At 41.9% G+C, this 21,802-nt stretch overlaps 2 protein-coding genes across 2 annotated transcripts; both read right to left on the reverse strand.

Moving 5' to 3' along the window:
- Nucleotides 1-726: 726 nt before the first annotated feature.
- Nucleotides 727-4,502, reverse strand: serpinf2b (serpin peptidase inhibitor, clade F (alpha-2 antiplasmin, pigment epithelium derived factor), member 2b). Its single transcript, XM_018665201.2, has 10 exons — nucleotides 4,237-4,502; nucleotides 3,714-3,815; nucleotides 3,455-3,523; nucleotides 3,262-3,336; nucleotides 2,832-3,117; nucleotides 2,556-2,699; nucleotides 2,193-2,381; nucleotides 1,964-2,106; nucleotides 1,633-1,837; nucleotides 727-1,514 (listed from the first exon to the last, which is right to left on the reverse strand). The coding sequence occupies exons 3-10, from the start codon at nucleotides 3,506-3,508 to the stop codon at nucleotides 1,162-1,164; spliced, it is 1,449 nt and encodes a 482-aa protein (XP_018520717.1). The 5' UTR covers nucleotides 3,509-3,523; nucleotides 3,714-3,815; nucleotides 4,237-4,502; the 3' UTR covers nucleotides 727-1,161.
- Nucleotides 4,503-4,956: 454 nt separating this feature from the next.
- On the reverse strand, nucleotides 4,957-19,183 carry wdr81 (WD repeat domain 81). The gene is made up of 12 exons (XM_018665200.2): nucleotides 18,909-19,183; nucleotides 17,623-18,132; nucleotides 12,709-16,286; nucleotides 12,516-12,623; nucleotides 11,589-11,788; nucleotides 11,321-11,502; nucleotides 10,870-11,035; nucleotides 10,388-10,553; nucleotides 9,434-10,270; nucleotides 9,171-9,316; nucleotides 8,821-9,003; nucleotides 4,957-6,830 (listed from the first exon to the last, which is right to left on the reverse strand). The coding sequence occupies exons 2-12, from the start codon at nucleotides 17,982-17,984 to the stop codon at nucleotides 6,504-6,506; spliced, it is 6,255 nt and encodes a 2,084-aa protein (XP_018520716.1). The 5' UTR covers nucleotides 17,985-18,132; nucleotides 18,909-19,183; the 3' UTR covers nucleotides 4,957-6,503.
- Nucleotides 19,184-21,802: the final 2,619 nt, after the last annotated feature.

The raw sequence follows: 21,802 nt of genomic DNA on the forward strand, positions 1-21,802 counted from the left end.
GTAGAACTGACCGGAGACCAGCTGCACAAATGTCAGCGCCAAACATAACGTGACGTCAGGGGAATACTACGATGCGTTCGCTGCCATGGAGAAATAGGAGATTTCAGACTCCACTATAACTTTTTACAGGACATAAACAAAACATTGGATGGTAGTATTTTTTAAGTGAATTACCACCTTTGAAAATAATAGTGAATGCTTTTTTCAGTGTAGGTGTCGCGCAAATTCACACCCAATGACCATTCAAACACATTTTTCCTTAATCATCAAAGATGATTAAAAAAAAAAAACTGCTTTTGTGCAAGCGTTGAAATAAAAACTTAATGTTTATGGGCAAAACATTGTTAACATTAAAAGAAAAAAATCACAGTCCCGACAAAAAAGGAATGTGATAACTTTAATCTGTAAACCTTTCTTTATTGCAGTCGCTCATTATGGAAGATGTTAAAGCATTTCGTTTTGTAGCACAGACGATGAGAAAACTGGTGGGGTAGGAAGTATCATTAAGTACTTACAAAATCAGGAACAAATGCAAACCTACTAGCTACGGCCACTGCATTTGGCTGGAAATAGCCATGTAAGTGGCTAAATTGCCACTTGTTCTCTTCAGTTGATCGCTGTTTTATTATTTCCCATTTTATAGAATGCATCACAACTTCCACGCGTTTTATAATACAACCCATTTTTCATTTAAGATGTTTCGCAGTAAAGCTCATGACCCTGACGTGTGATCCAGATCAATTCAATTTATTATGTCATTAGAAAACATCTTTATAAATTCAACTACATGCACACTGATGCTGTAGTACAGAAATACTGGAAGATTACACCTGATTAGTTTGGCTTTACATGTGGACACAATATTTTACTAAAGGTATAAACCATTTACTGTATCTAATTATAATTTTAAGAGTTTCTTGACCAGGCCATGTCATTTGATGCAACAAAACTATAATAATTTTTAATGGGATATTTGACTGTCAAAGGGGATACTGGGCTCTTCAGTATATTTATTCTGTAATGAAATAAAGACACAAAGGAAGCGTATGTTTTCACATGGATTTTGAACCAGCTAAATGACATTGTACATCTAATCTGTAATCTGTGTCGTAAAGGTCTTGGTCTGAGTTTCCTTGGGACATCCGGGCAGGTTATTAGTCCCTACTTAGGTGGGCCGCCAAATGAGCCAACATGATTCTTATCAAGTGGGAATCCCACTTTATCTTTGCTTCCAGGATCTCCCCTGTGCAAGACCGGAGCACCAGGATTAGGGTTGGTGATGATGCCCATGAAGATCGGTACTTGTGTCGTATCATCCATAAGGGCAAAGAAGAAGGGTTGGATGAGGTGGAAAACAGGGTTGGATGCTCGTGAGATGACTACAGTGGTGGCTGCGGCAGCCTCTGCACCTTCCTCATTTATCTCCATGCTGGACTTATGTGTCACACTGGACACCAGCAGGGGGCCGTCCGCCATGTTAGCCAAGTTGGGACTGGAAAACATATCTCCCAGGCCTAACGCAGAGGAAGGAAGCACAGGCTCAGCTCAAGGGATAAACATTTTAATCAGAGTAATAACATTTTGATCTGTCTTTAAAAAAAAAAAAAAAACAATATAACAAAAATGTCTTACCTAGTTTGGTGAAAACATCCTGTAACTCTTGACTATACTCCAGCTTGAATTTGGGGACTTTAACTTGAACGGCCCTCTCCTTAGGTAGACGATTATACAGGTCTGAGATGTTCAGCTTTGCAGAAAGTGCAGACACATTTACCCTGCCGGACAGAGGCATGACCACCAGCAAGCTCATGAGCTTCTGGAATGGGAAGCTCGCTACCTGCACAGGCAGAAGAAAAGTAGCTCTGTCAGGAATTTAAGTATCTTTCTGAGTTACAGGTTTGATAAAAGGCAGATGTATTTTGGGAACGGTGATGAAGACTGGGTGCTTAAAATTGTATTGTACCTGAGCCTCCAGTTCACTATCAATATATAAACTCAAGGGATGTTTGGCATCCTCCATCACCTCAACGTCGACCATGTGCTTGTCGTCAAGGTAGAAGACACCTCTGGAGGTGAAGCGCGGGTCAAATCGAGCTTTCCATTCTCCTGTGGAAAACAAGAAAAAGGGACATTTCAGTTTTAGTTGGCAACGTGACTCAAACACACAGTGGCCTGTAAAACTTCTCGTTCACCTTTGAAATGGACAGCATTAATAAGCATGAGGAGCACGTTGGGTGGTAGAGCAGACAGGAAGTCGGTCATCTTTCCCTCAGTTTCCTTCTCGACCCACTCATTTATCTGCTGCAAGCTCTCCAACACGGCTGGCTCAGAGTCATATAACCGCTGGGATTCATTGATAAAGCCTTGCTTTGCTTCAAACCCTGCAACACACAGTAAACACACTTAGTCAGATTCTAGATCTCTTAGACCTGCTCTTTAGGTCAGTACGAATAAGTAAAAAGAGAGTTCTGCAAGCAGAGAGGAGATGTGTAGTCTCAACTTTTAGTACAGCTAAAAATAATTTTGACAAATTCTGTGTTCTTCTAAGTAGTAACCTTGGCGCAGGAAGATGCGTGTGGCAATTTGCAGGTCATTGTTTCTGAGCTGCACTAAGACATTATGCAGAGACTGGTGGTAGCAGGGGAGAGTGTTTTCATGGAGATGATGCATCAGCAGCTCCTCTGTCTCATTTACTGCACCTGTAAAGAAGAGGGGCGCAATAATTGGACGAGAACGATGACAGTCTCCAGGCGACTATAAACTAGGACAAGTTGCTGACACAATTAATCAAATGAGGTAATTACATATGTGTAAGAACACCAGCTGCATACCTAAAGCCAGCTGGGAGAGGGCTAGTGATATGCTGAAAGGAGATATGATGACATTTGGTTGCTCTGGTGTTGCTTCCAGGTTCTGCAGCAGCTGCACGCCCAGTTTCTGAACGGCAGCGGCAATGGCTTCCCTGGACTCCAGGCTTCGGCCAATAGACAGGCAGCCCTCGCCTTGTTCTTCCTCCGACGACCCTTCGTCGGGCCTGCAGGTTATGGTTGTCGCAATCACAGGTGCTTCTGTGGTATTTGCAGTTTGCGATTGTGGTGTACTTTCATTTTCTGCTTGCTGAAAGCAGAAATAAGAGAAAATGTTCAGCACAAGGACACACTTTCCAAACTGTGAATTCCAGACGACCAGAACACAGCTGTGGCACAACAAGCACACTGAGGGAAAACTCTTCTGGTCAAACTTTTCTAATTTGCCTCTTACCTGTATGGGATGACTGGGCATTAAAGGAATAAGAGGCACCAGGGGGATTGACTCATCTTCTGCCACCTCAGCATTCTGTTGAGCAGAGAGATAGTGTAAAATAACAACCCATACAACCATTATATAATCAGAACAGATTATAATGAGCTGGGATACTTTTCTAAGTGATTTATTGGTAATTTCAGTGCATTACAGTGACTCCTTGGCTGCAGAGACAGATCAACAGGAGTGTCAGACGGATGTCCATGTCCTTACAACGTAACTGCAGAAAAGAGAAATCATGTTGGCTGAAAAAACGGCTGACATGCTCACTCTTATGAAGCAATAAATATTCCTCCCCTAGAATATTGTGCAATAAATCAATATCCCCGTGAAGACCACATTTTCTCCCCTCCAGTTTTAGTTACAAGCTAGTAAAAACAAAATCAAGTCATAAAACATAACATCCTCACCTTTGTTTATTGTTTCTTTGCTATATTGTCTGCAGGTCTTAAAACTGTTCTTTACTTAGTCGCCCTCTCTTTTGAAGGAACCCAGATCAACTGGAAATGTGCCTAAAACATAAAATATACTCACTGTGGACCATGCACAGAAACTGTCACAGTAAAACTGCAGAATGTGTGCTGTCAGCAGTTACCCAGGCTGTCTTGAAACACATCCCAATATTGCAGATTTATTATTTAATAAAACACAGTTACAGACTATCCACTTTATGGGACAGAAAATCCACTTGTCTTGGCAGAGACAATTTTGAGTGCCAGTGCATTGTGGTGTCTACAGACATTCAGTGTTCAATTCCACATAAAACGTCCAAAAGTATGAAGTGGTATAGCCCCATAGCCCCTTTTGCAGACTTCATACAAACATGAAAATCCACGAATATCTGAGAAATATTTAGAATATTCCACCAAGTCTTCAATTATTCAAATGTACAATAGCGTCCCAATAAATTTAATCAAATAAATTTGATCTTACCTTAAATTTAAATAGAAAAAAACTTGCTGCCTTGTCCAAAAAAGGAGCGACTAAGTGACTGTGGATGGCAGAATTCCTGAGAGTAAAAGATTGGCACTTGCTCAGCAAACAGTTAAATATCAACTTACATTGATTGGGGCCTCATTTAAGCCACTATTTGTTTGTAAATGTAGCTACTGAGACAGTTCCAGGGTTAAATATTGAAACCCGACACGCTTAGCTATTTAGCATGTTGATGGGCAGGTGATAAAATCATGACACAACTAAATCTTCAACAGGAAACACGACAGCTTAATTACAAAAGGGTTGGTTAATCCAGCTGTGTGTGGGTAAACAAATACAATTTGTTCACTCCAGTTATACAACTGATGTCAGAGAACACAAGCCCACATTTCACAGAAACCCCTGGCTTTGACATAGTACCATTTCGACAAAACGGACAGAGAGACTTGACTGCTCGGACCAAAAATCATGGTTATATGTTGTGGCCAATAATATCTTTCAAAGACTAGAAGAAATAAATTAGAAAAGAAACTTATTCAGCTGATTTGGTCTTATTTCACCACTAGGCAAAGGTGATATCTTCAGATCACATGACAGTCGTCTGCAAACACAAGAGGGGACTTTGTCCAATCTGAACTCAAGTGACTCAATGGAGATTGGAAGCCGAAGGAGTCATGATGAGTCCAGGTGAATCACACAGAACAACTGGAACATGGACAACATGGAAGTCATTTTTATTAATCCAGTTAATAAATAAGCAATTTTTCATGAACGTCTCTTAAAATGTTCACAGAGATTCTGGATCAGTTGTAACAACATCAGTCGTGCAACTACAAACCAAGTCGGTTGTTTTAGGGTTGAGCTTTCACTCCAGGTCTACAAAAAAAAAAAAACAAAATATCAAAAAGTGTATTACACTTGTCAAGAGCATTTTGAGCTTTGGGCAAATAATTAGAAAAGTAGGCAAACTGTGTTTTACAACATGACAGTGATAAAATCATTCAAGGAGCAAAGCTTTGATTGTTGGATAATACTGGGCTTTGAAAACTTGTTTAGATTCATTACATTTAATGAAACCTGGGCTTGATTGAAGGAACAAAAATCTGTACTGTACATTAATATGTATTACACAATAAGGAGCAAGTTAAACCACATTTTTTGATGTATAGCTTTTCTCAACATATTTGTATGCAGTTACATATAAATGTTAAAATACAAAACTGTTTATCTTGGCATTGACTGTTCCTATGTTAGCTTTTGTGGACAGAAATTAGAAAATTGTGAGTCTACCCGCTGGCATACCCAAGTCAAAGCGGCGTTTGCTGAGATACACCCCCACGATAATGTTGCTACAGGTTCTAACTGCTAAATCAAGAAATCCCTAAACACGGTTTAGAAAATCCCAAAGCAACTTCAAGTAATTTATTAGTGGATAAAAACATTCAGTCTTTAAAATCTGAGTGAGAATCTAAATGTTACAATTCAGGCCATTCTTGTGCAGTAGAATAAAGGCTGTGCATCGGTAACTTTAGTATGTGAAGACTGAAGGGTCTCCGTTCTGAGAAGATGTACTGAGACGGTCGTCGAAACAGCGAGTGAACTTTTACCGCTCATGATGTATAAACAAGTTACTCTGAAACAACACTCATGGAACATGGTGAAATGCTAACACAAACAAATGATTTGATCCACAAATACTGCATAGTTTAATCAGTGCATTTGGATACGCATGTATTGTGATGTCAAGGGAAATGAAAAGCGAGGTCGATGTATTTTTGGTGTTGTTATGCATCTATTTGGAAAGTGTAAACACTACATAAGAACCGGGTTTGGTTCCACCTTCCTGAGCACGTCTTCTGATTCATTCTATTGAACAGAATAACTGACCTAGTCAAAAGAATAAATGACCTTGTCAAGATAAGAATTTCCCATTATATACTATCTATACATCTGTAGACTTTTAAAAAATCATGGGATTTACTGTACATGATCAATGTCAATAGCGTGGCACACTTTTCCTGTCCATCAAATTCTGTGCCAACAGCCAGAGCGGCAAGATTCAGTAGACATGAAGCTTATACAATGTCTCTACTTGTGCTGCCTTGTTCAAACAATTTAGAGGAACTGACGACCTGCCCTACCATTACAATTGGCCTCAAGCACAGGAGAAGGGACAAAGAGAGCTCAGACACCCGGCGTCTTCACAAATAAGATACTTTGAAGGCCAGCAGGAGGAGTGTTTACTGTAGCTGGGAACCACTGATTTAAGCTAATAACCGAATGGCACCATTCTCAGAGCCCAACAGCAGAAGCCTCTTGGTGGGCAGGACAGCCAGGCTGGTAAGGGTACCACGGAAGTTCTCTGAGCTCAGCTTTGTGCTGCTAATGGGGCTCAGTGAGATATCAGCCATGGAGTACACCCCGATCTTGTTAGCCACTGTTCCGGTTACAATCTCAGAACCGTAAAGGTCAAAGGCGTGGATGGAGTCGGACTGCGACTTGTACTGGCGTACAGGCTTGTTTTCCAGATCTTTCCACACAGTGAGTGTGTAGTCAGTGGAGGAGCTGATGACCAAGTTTCCCTCTGCAGCCTGAAAAGAAAACACAGAAAAGGAAGTCATTGTTGATGTTATATCCTAGTAAACACTGCAAGTGTAAGTTAAATACAAAGCAGTGTAACCAGAATTCCCTTGTAAATAGCCTGAAATTAAAGAATATCAGAAAGGAAAACAAGAACTAAACAAAATACTCATTAAGTAAAAACTGATTTATAAATCAGACAACAGCACAGTCATACTGCCACTCTAAATTTAAAGAAAAATATTACTATCATCTGACTAGCAGTGTTCCTGTAGCCACAAGCTTAAAACTTTGAGCTGGGAGTAAGTTCAATGTGTTTGATCATCTTTATTTACCACAAAATTTATTTCAAATAAGATAAAGATCCCAGTTTGTTTTTCATTTTAAAGCTTAATATGAAAAAAAGCCACTAGCTGATACACGTAACAACTGAGGGGAAGTCTGAGTAATATGAATGTACCAATGAGAACCACCATGGTCTTTCTAATGAGTAACCTGTGTCCATATTTGCCTAAACTTGTGCCTTTAAAACTAGAGATACAATCCTTGACCTAATTTGGGGTTAAATAAAGTTTGCTCATCCTTGCCTTCTGTTGACAACAGATGTGCTGGGTACAACTTTCACCATCTCTGCACCACTACCTTTGGGGAATGTCAAAATAAAAGCTGCTTGGCTGATCATCTTCTTGAATATTTATCACATGATCGCTGAAAAAGCACACCCACACCTTCTTGCATGGGTATGAGATGTGGTCCAGGAATACGGTACGATTATTTTCTGGCGGATATTTTGAGACAGTGTCATGCAATAGCTCAGGTTTTTACATACACTGGTTGGTACATGTATATATTAATCATGCATATATTAACACTACACCTGTTAAGTTACATCAAACTGCAATTTTCAATGGATTTAATAAAAGTTTTCAAAAGCTCTCAACCTGAATGAGCATACATTTATCCAATAACCCGTGTAGACATCGCAGTCATTTGTTAGACATATCCATGTACTGTGTGGGTCACTCAGATAAAGATAGTCAACACAAGTGACTAACTGGCTGATGTGCACTGCGTGGGTTCCACACTGTAGTCCTCCAAAAGTTTCCACTGTTTACCGCAAAGTCTGACTGTGAATTTATACCCAAGAGATTCTGATGTTGATACGCCAAAACTTACAATAGGCAGCTTATAACATGATAAATATTCTGATAAATATTAACCCCATATAATCCTTCTGTTATTTCAGTAATCACACTATGAAAAGAGAAACTGTCCCTCTGTTTGGTAAAAAGTTTATCTGGCAATGTGACCACAGCATAAAGAGCAACAACCCATGACTCCTGTGAACAACTTGACCATTAAAAAGTCCCACACGTCATCACAGTGTTGAGAAACACACAGTGAATATGGGTTCTAGTGTGTAAATACAAAGCCTACACGTAGTATTGACATTACATTAAATTGCTATGGAGGTAAGTGTTTTTTTTTTTTTTGTTTTTTTTTTTTTTACTGGTCGACAGAAAATGATGTGGTAAGGCAACGCAGAGGAGGGACACTTTTCACAGTCATTTGCTAGTACATTAAAAGACACTCCTAAATTAGTGTTGGCAGTGAAAATGCAACATTTTCAAAGCCAGAGATTTTCACTCATGTTTTTTTGTGCATGTATTTCTCCGGTCTCCCTCCTTTTTCTTTAAAGACTGTAGGGCATCCAACAGTGATTTAATACACAGCCTAAGAGTAATTCTTATGCTATTCTAAAAGGACTTATTTATTTATGCATTCAACAAATCTACTGAAACAAATATTAACTACCCTAGTTTGTCACTGTTGTAATTTAAAAACATAAACAGTATTTACATAATGTTCCAAGCTGTTTAAATCAAGAAACAATTTCTATGTATTGACTGAGATGTTACCCAGAGGCAGCTTTGTCCCTTAATACCTTAATGTAAGATAAAGAAAACTACACAGTCAAACATACACATACTCCAAGTATACCTTCATTTGGAGGATATCTCCTTCATGAGCCGGCCAGCCCTTCAGAACAAGCCCTGTGCGTGCATCTAGCAGAACAATGAAGCCAGATGAGAAACCTGCAGCCACCGTGCGTCCTGAAGGGCTCACTGCCAGGTAGCGGATAAGCCCAGCACTCAAATTGTTGTATGCCAGACGGAATTCATGCTGGGGGATAGAGGGGGAAAATTTGTCACTGTCAAGTCTAAAATAACTATACAGTGGAGAAGTGTAAGCAGTGTTACAATTTTTGAAAACACAGTAACAGTTGATAATTGCTGGATGTTTTATGGCACAGGTCTCGATAGAATGAGCTTGCTAAGTGAAATTGCTACCTGCAACCCTGGTTTGCGAGGATCAATGAAGCGGAGAACAGAATCTGCACTGCCAAACACAACACTGCAGTGTGGAGCTGGCATGGTAGTGACAGCTGTAATGGGATTCTTTCCATCCACGGCTTCATATGAGCGGATCTGCTTGCCTGAGGACAAAAAAATAGAACGTAGTTACATAGAAAAGTACTCAAACAAAATTATAAGCTCCAGATGCACAGTTCTAATTATGAGCAGACGAATGAATCGTACTTAATATCTGTTACCTGTATATTGGTCCCACAGGTGCACGGTACCATCACAGCTGACTACTTCCTGAGAAGTCTCGAGCTGTCCAACATAGAAGACTGACTTTCGATGGTCATTATACGTCAGCCTAGGCTCCACCTCCTGTGTCCCATCACCATGGTTATAAAGAGGCCAAAGCTTCACAGTCTTATCCTTACTACCAGAGAGGAAATAATCTTCTCCTGCCAGGGGTGCCAAACACTTTGTGGTGCTCGAGTGACCTAGGAAGCTCTGTAGTCGGATCTGGTGGAAGTGGAAATGTGGATCCTGTTGGTTGAGACCGATCTCATACTGCCAGTAGGCCAGCCAGTTGCCCTGCAGGGAGCGGCCGCTGCGAGGGAGCTCTTGCTTCAGGGCGCTGTCCTCCAGTGTGGGGCCCGTCACCCAGGAGGAGGAGGTAAAGGAAGCCAATGTGCTGGAGGCAGGAGTTGTGAAGGTGGAGGCAGTGCTGATGATGGGGGTGGTGCGGCTGGAGCGTCCCCAAGAGGTGACCAAGCCCAGGTTGGGACTACCACCGTAATCAGTGTCTTGGGACACTTGGATACGGTTTCCCACTAGGTGGCTCCCAAACGTGCCTGACTCAGGGAGGGAGTCTCCCAGCGGGGTGGAGCTACTTGAAGGCGCAGGAAAGGGGCTGCAACCGATGCGTCTGCCGAAACCAGAGGAGAGACCCATGGAGGATGGAGGCAGCTCTGCCCTTGACGTTGCTGTGAGGTTTGTCTCTGGACTCCCCTGGCTCACACTCTGATGGTAAGACTGGGCCAACTGCCAGACCAGCTCATGGTTGGGAACCAGCTTACGAATTACCATGTCACCTACAGAAATCACAATAAAACACAGATTTATACCGCTGAAGTGTAAAAGTGTATTTGAATTTAGCATAGTATACTGCTTACCTCCTGCTCTGTGATACAAGATGAGGTATTTCCTACCTATGAGACAGTAGAAGGGGATGTAGGAGGCATGGGCCATCTCAGGGTTAAATACAGTCTGCAGCTCCTCCAAGACCCCCAACTCATATGTCACTTTCGACTCCTCAGTTGTACAGACATCCACCACTGTGACTTCTCCCACAACTCTGCGAGGGGCGCTGTCCAGCTGCAGCATAACAGGGACAGACATGTCACATCAGTGTATTTTATAATTGCATTTTTGCAAAGAAACAGATGTAAGCACATGAATAAATATCTAAAACCATCCTGCTACAAATAAATGCACTTTCTCTCTCTCCCGTCTCTCAGACAGTTCTTATTCCAAGTTTCTGTCTTCTGTTTTTATTTTTATCCATATTTTCATCTGCCTTTGTGTCATTTTTTTTTTACATAAAGCCTTGCTTGATGAAAGCACTCTAAAAATAAACTTGACACGACACGACATCAGTCAGGCCTTATGTGTTACATGTGTGTGTGTGTACCTGAGGCTGCAGAGAATGCAGCAGAGAGAAAACAGCAAAGAACCGACGCAGAGTGTCAGCCATATGCTGCTGCACCATCTCCCTCCCAATGCGCAGGCAGATGAGAGCCATCAGGCTGAGTGTCTTGAGACAGACGGCAGTGCGTGTCTGCACCCCGCTGGGGAACCTGAGTACAGCAGAACAGGTACAACCGAGCAGAGGATCAACGACAGATCTAGTGAAGCACATTTTCTGATAATTTTTCAACACAAACATGAAAAAGATATAGCACTTCAGTAAGTATGAAAGGTTAACAGCATATGACAAATGTAAAAGAAAAAAGCAAATAATCTGCAGTGTTCTGTTTGTCTGTTTGACAAGCTGTGTTTGAACTACAGAACACTCAGGCACTGTCATGTGTTGTGCCTCAACATATATGTATGTGTGTGTATATGGTATGTTTGTTATTTACCCCATACGGGGAGTGGTGAGCAGCTCCAGTAGTGGCAGAAGCACATCCTGATTGATCTTCATAAGCATATCCATCAGAGTGGTATCAGAGAGAAAGACAATGATCTTCTGTGTAAGTGCAACAGCTCCAAGCAGACTTGCCTCCTTACGTGTGTTAAGACGCTGCGAAGAAGGTGGAGACACCTGGAAAACATGCACAAAAGTACATTTTGGTATGGTGGTGCAGCTTGTACATGCAAGAGTTTTTGGTATGATTTATCTCCTCTCACCAGATATCCTATATAAGGCAGGTACTGGTATGTGAGTACAGGCTCTCCATAAAGTTGAGCTATGTAGATGAGACAGTCCAAAACGGGCCCTGCTGTGTGATCACCGACCACAGGTTTCTTCTCATACACACTGCCCATTCCCACACTCTCCAGACTGCTCTCCTCAGATGCAGGAGCCACAAACTGGTGGTTCTCAGGCCCTACACAAAGAGAACATGAGAGGGAAAATGTGTAAAGAAAACACAAGCAGTAATGCATAATATCAAGCTAACAAATATAAATGTATAAATAGAGCAATCAGAGTTTTCCCTACCAGACTTAGACATAGTGCTTTAGTATTTTTTGCATAGTGCCTAAACTGAAAGAAAAACTACAGTGAGTTCTCTACTACTCTGGAGAGAAAGGATACCATATTGGCTCCAATATGAGACAATATTTTTTTCTCAAAATTAGATTTAAAGAAATCAGGGTTGTCTTGGTAATTGGAGCAAGTACCAGTTTAGCCACAGTATTTTACAAATTGTTATATTATGGGTTATTTATAGCCCTAATATACTGCTAGGCTTGTGAGTGTTTTCAAGTCTGTCTATGGCATAGACTATATAGTGAGTCTTTCACAGTTAATCAACCTCAAAAATGTTCAATCTGCAGGAGTTTCTGAAAGCTGGTATAACATGGTCTGCTGCCACACAGAAAATAAATTCATGACGAGTGAAAACTCAGCATATTTTTTTAAAAATTCCTGCAAATGTCTAAGTGTGCTATAAAAATCAACAACCTGTGTTGTGTTTGTATAAATATTGCAACGATAACAATCCAATGCATCTTAAGAAAAAACAACAACAACAACAACTGCACCTAAGCCCTTCAGGAGCCCACAGAAAACCCTAGCAATTAAACTTTTATGTTGTTGCAAGTTTACATTACCAAGGTAACAATTTGTGAGCAGTCGCAGCAAATTTCTGGCTACATATCGGGACGTCACTGTCGGTCCGAGCTTTGCTGACAGCCATCGAACTGTTTTGCAGACTGTATCTGTTAGTGGAGACACGTTTAAAAATATTAGACAATAATCAGTTAACAAACAAATGCTTTACACAAACATCCATCCTTCACTTACCAAGAAGAATCTTTTGCTCTTTCTCCTCTGAGTTTTCTGATGGATCGTGGTCGTCCTCCTCTTCCTGCTCCCCCACAATGCCTTTCTCAGTCTCTTCCAGTGCCATTCCATTCACAAACTCACCTTCCAGAGTGGCAACTGTGGCTCCTGAAGCTTCTGTGCAACCAGAGAGAGTGAGCTCCAGGTTGGGTGCAGTAGGGTCTTCTGTCCTGTCTTTACCCTCATTAGTCTCAGTCACCTCCTCTTCCTCCAGCTCTCCTCCCTCTTCTCCCTCACTCGCATGTTTCAGGTCCTGGCTGCTATCAGCTGATTTGAGACTGGCTCGATCCCGCATTGAGTCTCCATCACCCAGTGACAGTTCACTTGTGCTGCTTTTGTCGCTTAGTTTCCCCACGCTTAGAGACTCCTGGTCTTGATCCTTTGACGCAGAGTTCTGGCTCTGCTGTTTCCCAGCAGCCACCCCTGCTCCACTGTTGACATAGAACCCGTTCTGAAAGTCTTCTGCCTCTGAGAGAAACACTTGGTCACTGAGACTGATGCCAGAGGAGTAGTCAACCAGCCCTGTGTCTCCCACCACCCCAACTCCTCCGCTGGCTCCACTGCTACCGCCAATATTCCCGCTAACAGACCCAGACGACTGCCGCACCTCACCACACTGAAAGTCTTCTTCCTCTTCCTCTCCTAGATTACACGTGCCAGCTCTCAGCCCTTTACATGCCTCCCCGCCAGAGCCTGAGATGCAGCTTTCAAAGCCAGTGATGACCTGTAGCACATGGGGGAGTAGGCTGGACAGAAAGGCCTGCAGGCCAAGCCTCACAACCAGCTGCAGAATGAAACAGTCAGTGTAGAGATAGAAACGTCCTCGCAAACAGTGAGGGTTTTCATATACGTTGATCAGTGGCTTCAGTAAATACTTGTTTGCATTTCTTGGACCCAGTACTCTAGAAATTGGCTCAAAAAGGTACCAGGCAGCATAGACAGCAGTGGACTCCTCAAGCATGAGGGCTAGAATGAAGGGCAAGAGAATCTCAAGACCCTCAGCGGTGATGTTACCACGCAGCAGTGTCTCAAGCTGTTGCCACAGGTGAAAGACAACATCTCTTCCTTGAAGGCTACATGTAGTCTGCATCTTACTGTGGTAGGAAAAGATAAATTCATGAAGTGCTGCGAAATAGGAAGGGAAAGGAAAGGGGGTGATGACTGAGTTCAATAACTGGCAGGGGTTTGGAGGAGGGAGACCATCGGAAATGGGTGCATATTTGAAAAGGAGTGGACGTGGGCAATCCGGTACTTCTCTGTGTGCTATTCCAGAGTGTTTCTCTATTAGCAGTAGTGTCTCAAGAGCATGGTGCAAAGACAGTGGCACATCACGGAGGCTGGCAGAGCAAAGCTTCATAACAGCTTGGAAGCGCTGTCTGAGGGGGGTGCCTGGTTTGAGTCCTCTCAGTTTAAAGGAGAAGAATATCTCAGCGATGAGAACACCAAGGGCCTGCATGTCTCTTTGGTAGAGCTGTGTAAGAGAGGGTAGAGATTCATTATTCACACCGTTTCTTGTGCAGTCACTAGATCCTACAGGATGCCACACTTCAGCGTGCAGACTCTTCACCAGGAAATTGTTCAACTTCTCCAACTCTTCCAAAGGCTGCAATGGGTTGAAGCCTTCAGGGAGAGTGATCTTGATTTCCTCTGCACTGGTGGTGGTGACACTTGCCTCCCCATGTTTTTTGTTTACTGGCCCACCTCTTTGTAACATGGCACTGCGTAAACCAGGGCCCAAGCCGCCTGTAAAATCACCGGGGAATGAACTCGAGGGCTGAGATACAATAAGTGTTGTATGCTCTCCTCCCATTTTTCCTCCCGCTGTACTGACACTTGGCAGTGGCACGGAGCAGGATGCAGAAGCAGATGAACCAGTGGACGCTAATGAGTCCAGAGCTTCTGTACCTTGTTCAAGCTCTTCATCTCTGTCTACCATTGTCCAGCCACTGGACTCGCACCCCGTGGACTCTGGCACCATTCCATCCACGGCGTCAGCCATGGTGTCAATTTGAGGGATGTGTAGAGAAGGCACATTAAGAGCAGCAAGGCCAAGGAGAGGAGGTTCTGCTGGGGCGTACTGGGAAGGAGATAAGCGGGGTGGGTGGGGTTGGTCAAACAGCTGTACTACACCATAGGTAGTCAGATTGGTGTGGTTGTCCACTAGGTGCAGGCACACGTTCTTGGCTTTAACAGCTTCTTTACCAGACAGCTTGTAGCCAAAAGTAAGGTCGATCCAGTGATGCAAATGCTGGGACACCTCTCTGCTCTCCAGAAGGCGCCGGTGAACCTCAATGAACTCCTCACAAGACTTGCACCATGAAGGCACATCCAGGTCTGGCATGTCGGGGTGGATGGAGCGGAATATGGAGGGATCTGTGTAGAACTCGGGAATGCACTCATCAGGGGTCCAGCTCTGCATGCGCTCCATACTGGCAGGGTATTCATTAGGCTCCCACTGGGATCTAACATGGCTGCACAACACTGACTTGGGTGTCTGCCGGGCTTTGTAGACATAGTAGGTGATGTCTGAGAGCACATCAGATATGTGATGAGGTACGTGAAGGTGGTCAGACGGTCCAGCACCGCCAGCACCTACAGAGCCACTGAGGTCACCGCCTACACCGCCCCCACCAACGCCGTTACCCGACGCTGCTGCCAAAGCCTCTTTGGTCATCTCATATGTAAAGTCCAGCTGTTTATCCCCCTTATTGAGCCTGAACTTTGACCTTCTGAGGTCCCGGAATTTTCCAAATGGCACAGTGAAATCCACCACCCATGGCAGCACTGGGTGATAATTAGGGTCTCCTTCTCGCCGTCCTGCTAACCGGTTCAGTTCCATCAAGTAGCGGAAGTTACTGACTCGTCCATGAACCCAGTCCAGAACCAATGTCTTGAGCTCATCAAAGCAGTCTTTGCAAAGTCTTTTGTTCTCTTGGCTCACGCATTCACTGTCCCTTGGCAGGACACTTTTTGGCACTTGTATGCCAGTAACATCACTGTTTGCATCCCCTTCCGTCCCCAGATCTTCATAATGGGCTAGGTTGAGCTTGAGACGGCTGCAGAGCTGCTCATCTACTCCTATGTCTTGCAGAGAGAGTTCGCCACAAGACAGACCAGCCGCATGACATGCCTGCAGGGCTATTAGTAACTGGTAAAGAATGAACAACACTTTGGCATGGCTGTTAGCGAGCTTGGCAGGGCTGAAGGAGACAATATCATGGAGTGAATACTGAGTATATGGTAGAATCACATACAACATATCCACTGTCTCCAGCAGACACTCTGCGGGCAGAACATTAGGACACAGATGGTCTGACTGGGACTTGGAAAAGCACGATGAACTGGATGGCAAGTAGCTTTCTTTCTCCTTCTCTCTGGCTGGAGAAAGGGATGGTGACACTCTGTCAGATGAGATGAATGTGGAATTGAAGAGCTTCTGTAGGGCGTGACGCACTGCATCGACAGCTGCAATATGCATCTGCTCACTGGCTCCTGCATATGGTTGCACAAGTTTGTAATGAGCGTCACGCCATAGATTCCTGGAACAGGAAGGAAAGACAAAAGCTGACAGATTACTATGTCAATCATATTCCAGTAAATGACTGCATTAATTTTCTTCAGTGAGATATTTTAAACTAATACATAAATATAGTTGACTATAAACTCATTGTATGCAAGATATTTAACTGAAATCTATCCTTAGAATTCAACTGTCTAACGAGACAACCGGTTAAGTCTGACTTTTTAACTACAGAAACCTTTCAAAAGCCTCAAACATTACTCTTAATGTTACTAAGAGTGCATGATTAAGCAAACTCAATAACTCAATAGCAAAACAGAAACCCTGTCCTAACCCTAACAGGTAGAAATGCATTTGAATAAACAAACATGGTAACACTTTATATTAGGCTACACTTATTCACCATTAACTAGTTGCTTATTAGCATGCATATTGGCTCTTTATTAGTCATTATAAAGCACAAGAGTTTTCCCTCAATAACCTCCTAATTATTGCTTATTGATATTAAGTAAGGACGTTGTTGTACATGAAAGTACAATTGATAATATTGTCCAAATAAGTCCAAATTAAATCTCTGTAAATATGTTCCCTATTCTAAAGTGAGATCTTGATTATAAATAACTTGTTAGCAATTTGGCCCTAACCCACACAGGTTCTTTATTCTATGAGCCAATATGCATGCCAATGAACAAGTAGTTAATAGTGAATAAGTGTAGCCTAATATAAAGTGTTACCACAAACACTACAGGAATCTACACAGGTAAGTCCTGGTTCCTTTTAAATGAAGCTCCAGGTACGCTGATATTAGGACTACAACAATTATTTTCATTATCAATCAATACAGTTGCTATTTTTTCATCAATTAGTTAAACTGTCAGAAAACAGTGAAAAACAAAAATGACCCATACATGTCCTTAAAGCGCAAGATCAAGTCTTGTAATTATTTGTTTTGTAAAATCAACCATCCAAATCCCACAGAGAGTAAATAGATACATTAAAACTAAAATAAAATGGAAAAAAGCAGAAAATATTCTTTCCAAGAGCAGAACCAGAAAATATTTGACATTTTTGCTGGACAAATAACTTTGAATGTATAATCAGTCATTAAAATTGTTGCAGATTCATTTTCTAATGCTCAAATCATCATCTAATCTATTAACTGTTGACTACTTGATTACTGCAGAAAAGCTTTTTACACAGAAATCTGAAGCAGAGTAAACAGTAACTTCACAGTCAATTGTCATGGAGGTGACAGATCATCTTTAAAGGGAAATTTTTACTTTGACTGAGAACACAAGCATAACATGACAAGCAAGGCCACATTTTACAAGAGAGAATCAAAAAATATACAGTACCTGACATTATGCTGCGACACACACTGCATGGTTTTGACATAAGAATCCTGTGACATGAATTTCATTTGTTGATCGCATGGGTCTCTGGCCAGTCTGTAGCTCAGCTTGCTTTTCCTCAAACCCTGAATGCACACTCGTGTCCAGCCGGGAGGCAACTTTGCCTGGGAACACTGAAGGTACGTGTGAATTTCAGCCTCACTGATGCTGTCAAAGCGGGCACAGCGCATGACCCTCCTTTCCCTCAGGCCCATCACCCAGCGTGTAGGAACAAGGGCTGTGAGCTCCTGGGGCCGGGGGCCGGGGCCTTGCTGCCGTCTGTCGATCCCCAAGTCTCTCTCCACTGCATGTGTCAGCCAATCCATGGTCAGTCTCCAGTGCTTGTCCAGAGTTGCACACTGATCAGCTGTGTTCACCTCGCAGTCTCCCAATTGGGATGATTTTCAGACATCCATGGAGGAAGTAATTAAAAGTCATCAATGGCAAACCTAATCTCCTCTTCCGCCTGTCCCGCTGAGGAATGCAATGAAAGGCATAAATGGTCAATACTGTTACAGTAACACTGCTGTGCAAAGCTGAAATGAGAAATTGTTTTCTACAGAGGAGAAAAGTAGGTTGCAGCAAAGAAAGGGTGATGTGGTGCTGGTGAGTGCACATGACTACTTGTTCTTCCTCAAGTCCCTGAAGTTTGAGCTCATCTCACATGACTGCGCTACTTCTGCCTCATCAACACATCTACTCTACCCCCGGTGCCAAGTTTCCTGAAAAGCAAGCTGTCCCTTTACTTCAAGCAAATAATAACTTAGTGCTTCTGATTAAGTGCACAACTCACTTTTCTAATGGCAAGTACCCAAAAACGCTCATGCAGTAGCAGCAGTTAAAAGTTTTAAATAACTATTGTGTAGCGTTAGCTAGGTTGCTAGCTGGCTCGCAGAGATAACAACTGAGAAACAATAACGCCCAACTTCAACCAAGACTACAGATATTAGAAGTCTAAAATAAGACTTGTAAATAGGATTTGGCTTAAAACAACCTATTTAACGTTACAGACGTCGGAACTGCAAAAGGTTTTCAAAAGCTCAAAACAATTGGGGAAGTAACGTCAACATAACGCACAGTTAGCCTAACAGAGAGGCTAACGTTATGAAACCTAACTCAAACAAGCAGAAAGCTATCATGCATTTACTTAAATCATTGACACACAATTTAGCAAGAGCAGTTATGCAGGTTGAATGTCACTCCACTGTAATTACAGAGCAACTGCAGTTTCTGTTTAATATTTAGCTCACCTCTCACCACTTGTAGCAGTTTACAGATAGCTAGCGTTGGGCTAACAGTGCACCGCCGGTTTCACGCATCATGAGTTTGTACCACATTAACTTCACAAAACGAGCACATGCTGCAGTGCGGCGTGGTGTACTTGCTCCTCCGTTTTCTAGGTGTTTACAAATGCGGGTCGGTAGACAGACGACAGTCAGTCGCATCGGTGGTGTTTTGCTCTGCGCTAGTTGGAGCCATGTTTCAGAAAACGACGCCTCACGTGACACAACACCAGCCCCATCTCATGTGATGTGATGTGACCGCTGCTGCTAAGGCAGGGGCACTTCCACATCCTCAATGACCTGCAGGAAACATTTCATTTACACCAGACAGTGCTTAAATCAAGTCAGCTTCTTTGTAGAGCACGTTTAAAAATATAAAATGTAGGCTGAGATGCTTTATAGAGAGATTAAATTATGGGATTATCTAATTGATTTAACTGATTATTATAATCGACCAAAAGCACAGGGATGATCAAAGGATAAAATCATTAACACAAACACCCTCGCAAAAAACAACAAATAAAATACAAATAAATACATGGCAGTAGTCAGGCATGTCTTCGTGATGACACTTAAAAGGGCTCAAGAAAAGAGATGGGCCTTTAAAAGGGCTTTGAAGATACCAGTGGAGGGGAAAGATCTCATTAACTAGTCCACCATTTAGGGCCAACAACTGAAAATGCTTGATCATCTTTGGTTTTTTAACTGAGATGCAGAGCAGTGATTTGTCAGCAGATCTCAGGGGTCTGGAGGTGGAGCAGGGCAGTTCAGAGATGCAGCCTGGTGTCCATGCAATGCTTTTAATCAAATAAAAGAATCTTGAAATCAGTTCTATACTTCACTGGTACTGACGTTTTGTAGTTACTTGATAGAGCGATAGATAGAGATGTTCAACTGTGCTGTAGATGTAGGGATTTTGTAGTTTTAGTAATAAGGAGAGGACTACAGCCATCCTCTTACAGCCTCATTTTATATCAGACATTTTGTTTTTGTTGTTTTTTGCACAGTCTTGTGTGCAACTTGTAAACCTACCTGCCAGTGGTCACACCAAATATTGATTTGATTTAGTTTTTTTTTTTTTTTTCAGTTTATTGTACTTTGTATAATTTCTTTTAGTGGCAAAAAGTTTACTTTACTTTTAGTGCCCAAAACATTTACAGACTACAGTTTATCTCACTGAGCTAATGTCCAGAATGATAATGTAGTCACAAATCTACAATTTGCTGCCAATTTTCTGGTCAGGAAATGACCTGTTTCATGTTATTTTAGGAAACACCACATCATAGGCTACTTCCCAAACACACATTTCTTCAAGTTCAGAGTCTGCTATTTTCAACATAAAGTAAGCATTGCTTCTTATGTATGCAGAATGGGATGTAGTGATAATTATCTCCACAAGGTGGCATTATGTCTGTAATTTCACAGACAGATCCTTCAGCCATCCTGTGCAGACATACAGTAGGCAGTGTGTAAAATTGCAGTCATTTGATCTTTTATTTTGATTTACTGGCTCCAACTTTGACTCAATCCATAATAATGTCACAAAAAAGATTACTGCATCAGGATGGCTGTCTGCCACGGCTGTATTTTGATACAGTGTGGTGCTGTCATGTGCATCAAAATTTGAATGGCACAACATAGTAATCAGGATTTCTATCAAATTAATGAGCATGCTTGATTCCCCTTTAACCCTCCTATTATACTCCTTTGTTTCATAAACTCAAGTTCATTAAACATAAATGTGAAAAGTTAGACTGAATAAAAAGAATCAGTTTCAAGTAGAGTGCATCATCATACACAGGATATTAAGAAGACACAGTTTCTTATTCATTCAGAAAATGTCATGTTGTTCGGTGTTTAATTCAGTATTTATATTTAAATATATTCTCTGCAATGGTTATAAATGAGTATAACATGTGAGGACATGCTTTAATTTGGACTTTCACACTGCTAGTTTGCATTATGCAATATAACTTTAATATAATGTAATTCAATAAATAGGAGCCACCTACTTTGATGGCTTTTGTTTATATATCACTATGAGTCCTGCTGTTGTCAGCGAATGAGAAAGTACACTTCTGAATGCTGTGCACAAAGGAAACTTTAAACAGCATTTAAATATGAATATTTTTATGTGTGGATATTTTGAAAGCATATTTTGGTTGGGTGCATGTTAGCCATTCATTTTAGGAAGGAAGTCAACTGTAGTCGACAAAACTAATTTAAAAGAGCACAACTGATCAAACAAAGTGGCTGAATGAAGGCAAGTAAGGTGTCGCTTTTTAAGATTATGACAAATTTTGCATGCCTTTAAAACTGGTAAAAAATTGAGTCTATAGGCATGAATGTAGAAATCCCACATTGGGTTGTAGACTCACAATTACAGGGAGACAAATTAAAAGCTTCTCTCATCTCAGCATACCACCAATGCAGCATAATTACTGTCAGAACTTTTACAGAGAAGCTACAGCCAAAGAACATGACATTCCTTGGCTCAGCATATCATGTTCTTCTCTTAGTTCTGCTCCCGGTAGTTTTAAAGAGCTGCCAAGCAGGAATGTGTTTTATGTCCCAAAGCACAGCGCTGGCTTTGGTTTAAAGCATTTGCTGCAAATATCCTGAACTTACATAAAAAGGGAGTGGACACAATGAAGCATATAATAGTTCGATGCATTAAGGTAGCCCTGCAATAAATGCAATTTGTGCTTGTACAATTTGTACTCATATTGCATTGTGTCACGTCACTCAAAATAATACAATTGTCATGTCACCAGAAGGAGGGTTACATGGTTCTCTGTAGAGGGAGGAAATTGCCTGAGGTGACCTTTGACACCCTTTACAGCAAGAAAAACAAACAATTC

The sequence above is a fragment of the Lates calcarifer genome, linkage group LG21, assembly GCF_001640805.2.
Source record: "Lates calcarifer isolate ASB-BC8 linkage group LG21, TLL_Latcal_v3, whole genome shotgun sequence".
Lineage (NCBI taxonomy): Eukaryota > Metazoa > Chordata > Actinopteri > Centropomidae > Lates > Lates calcarifer.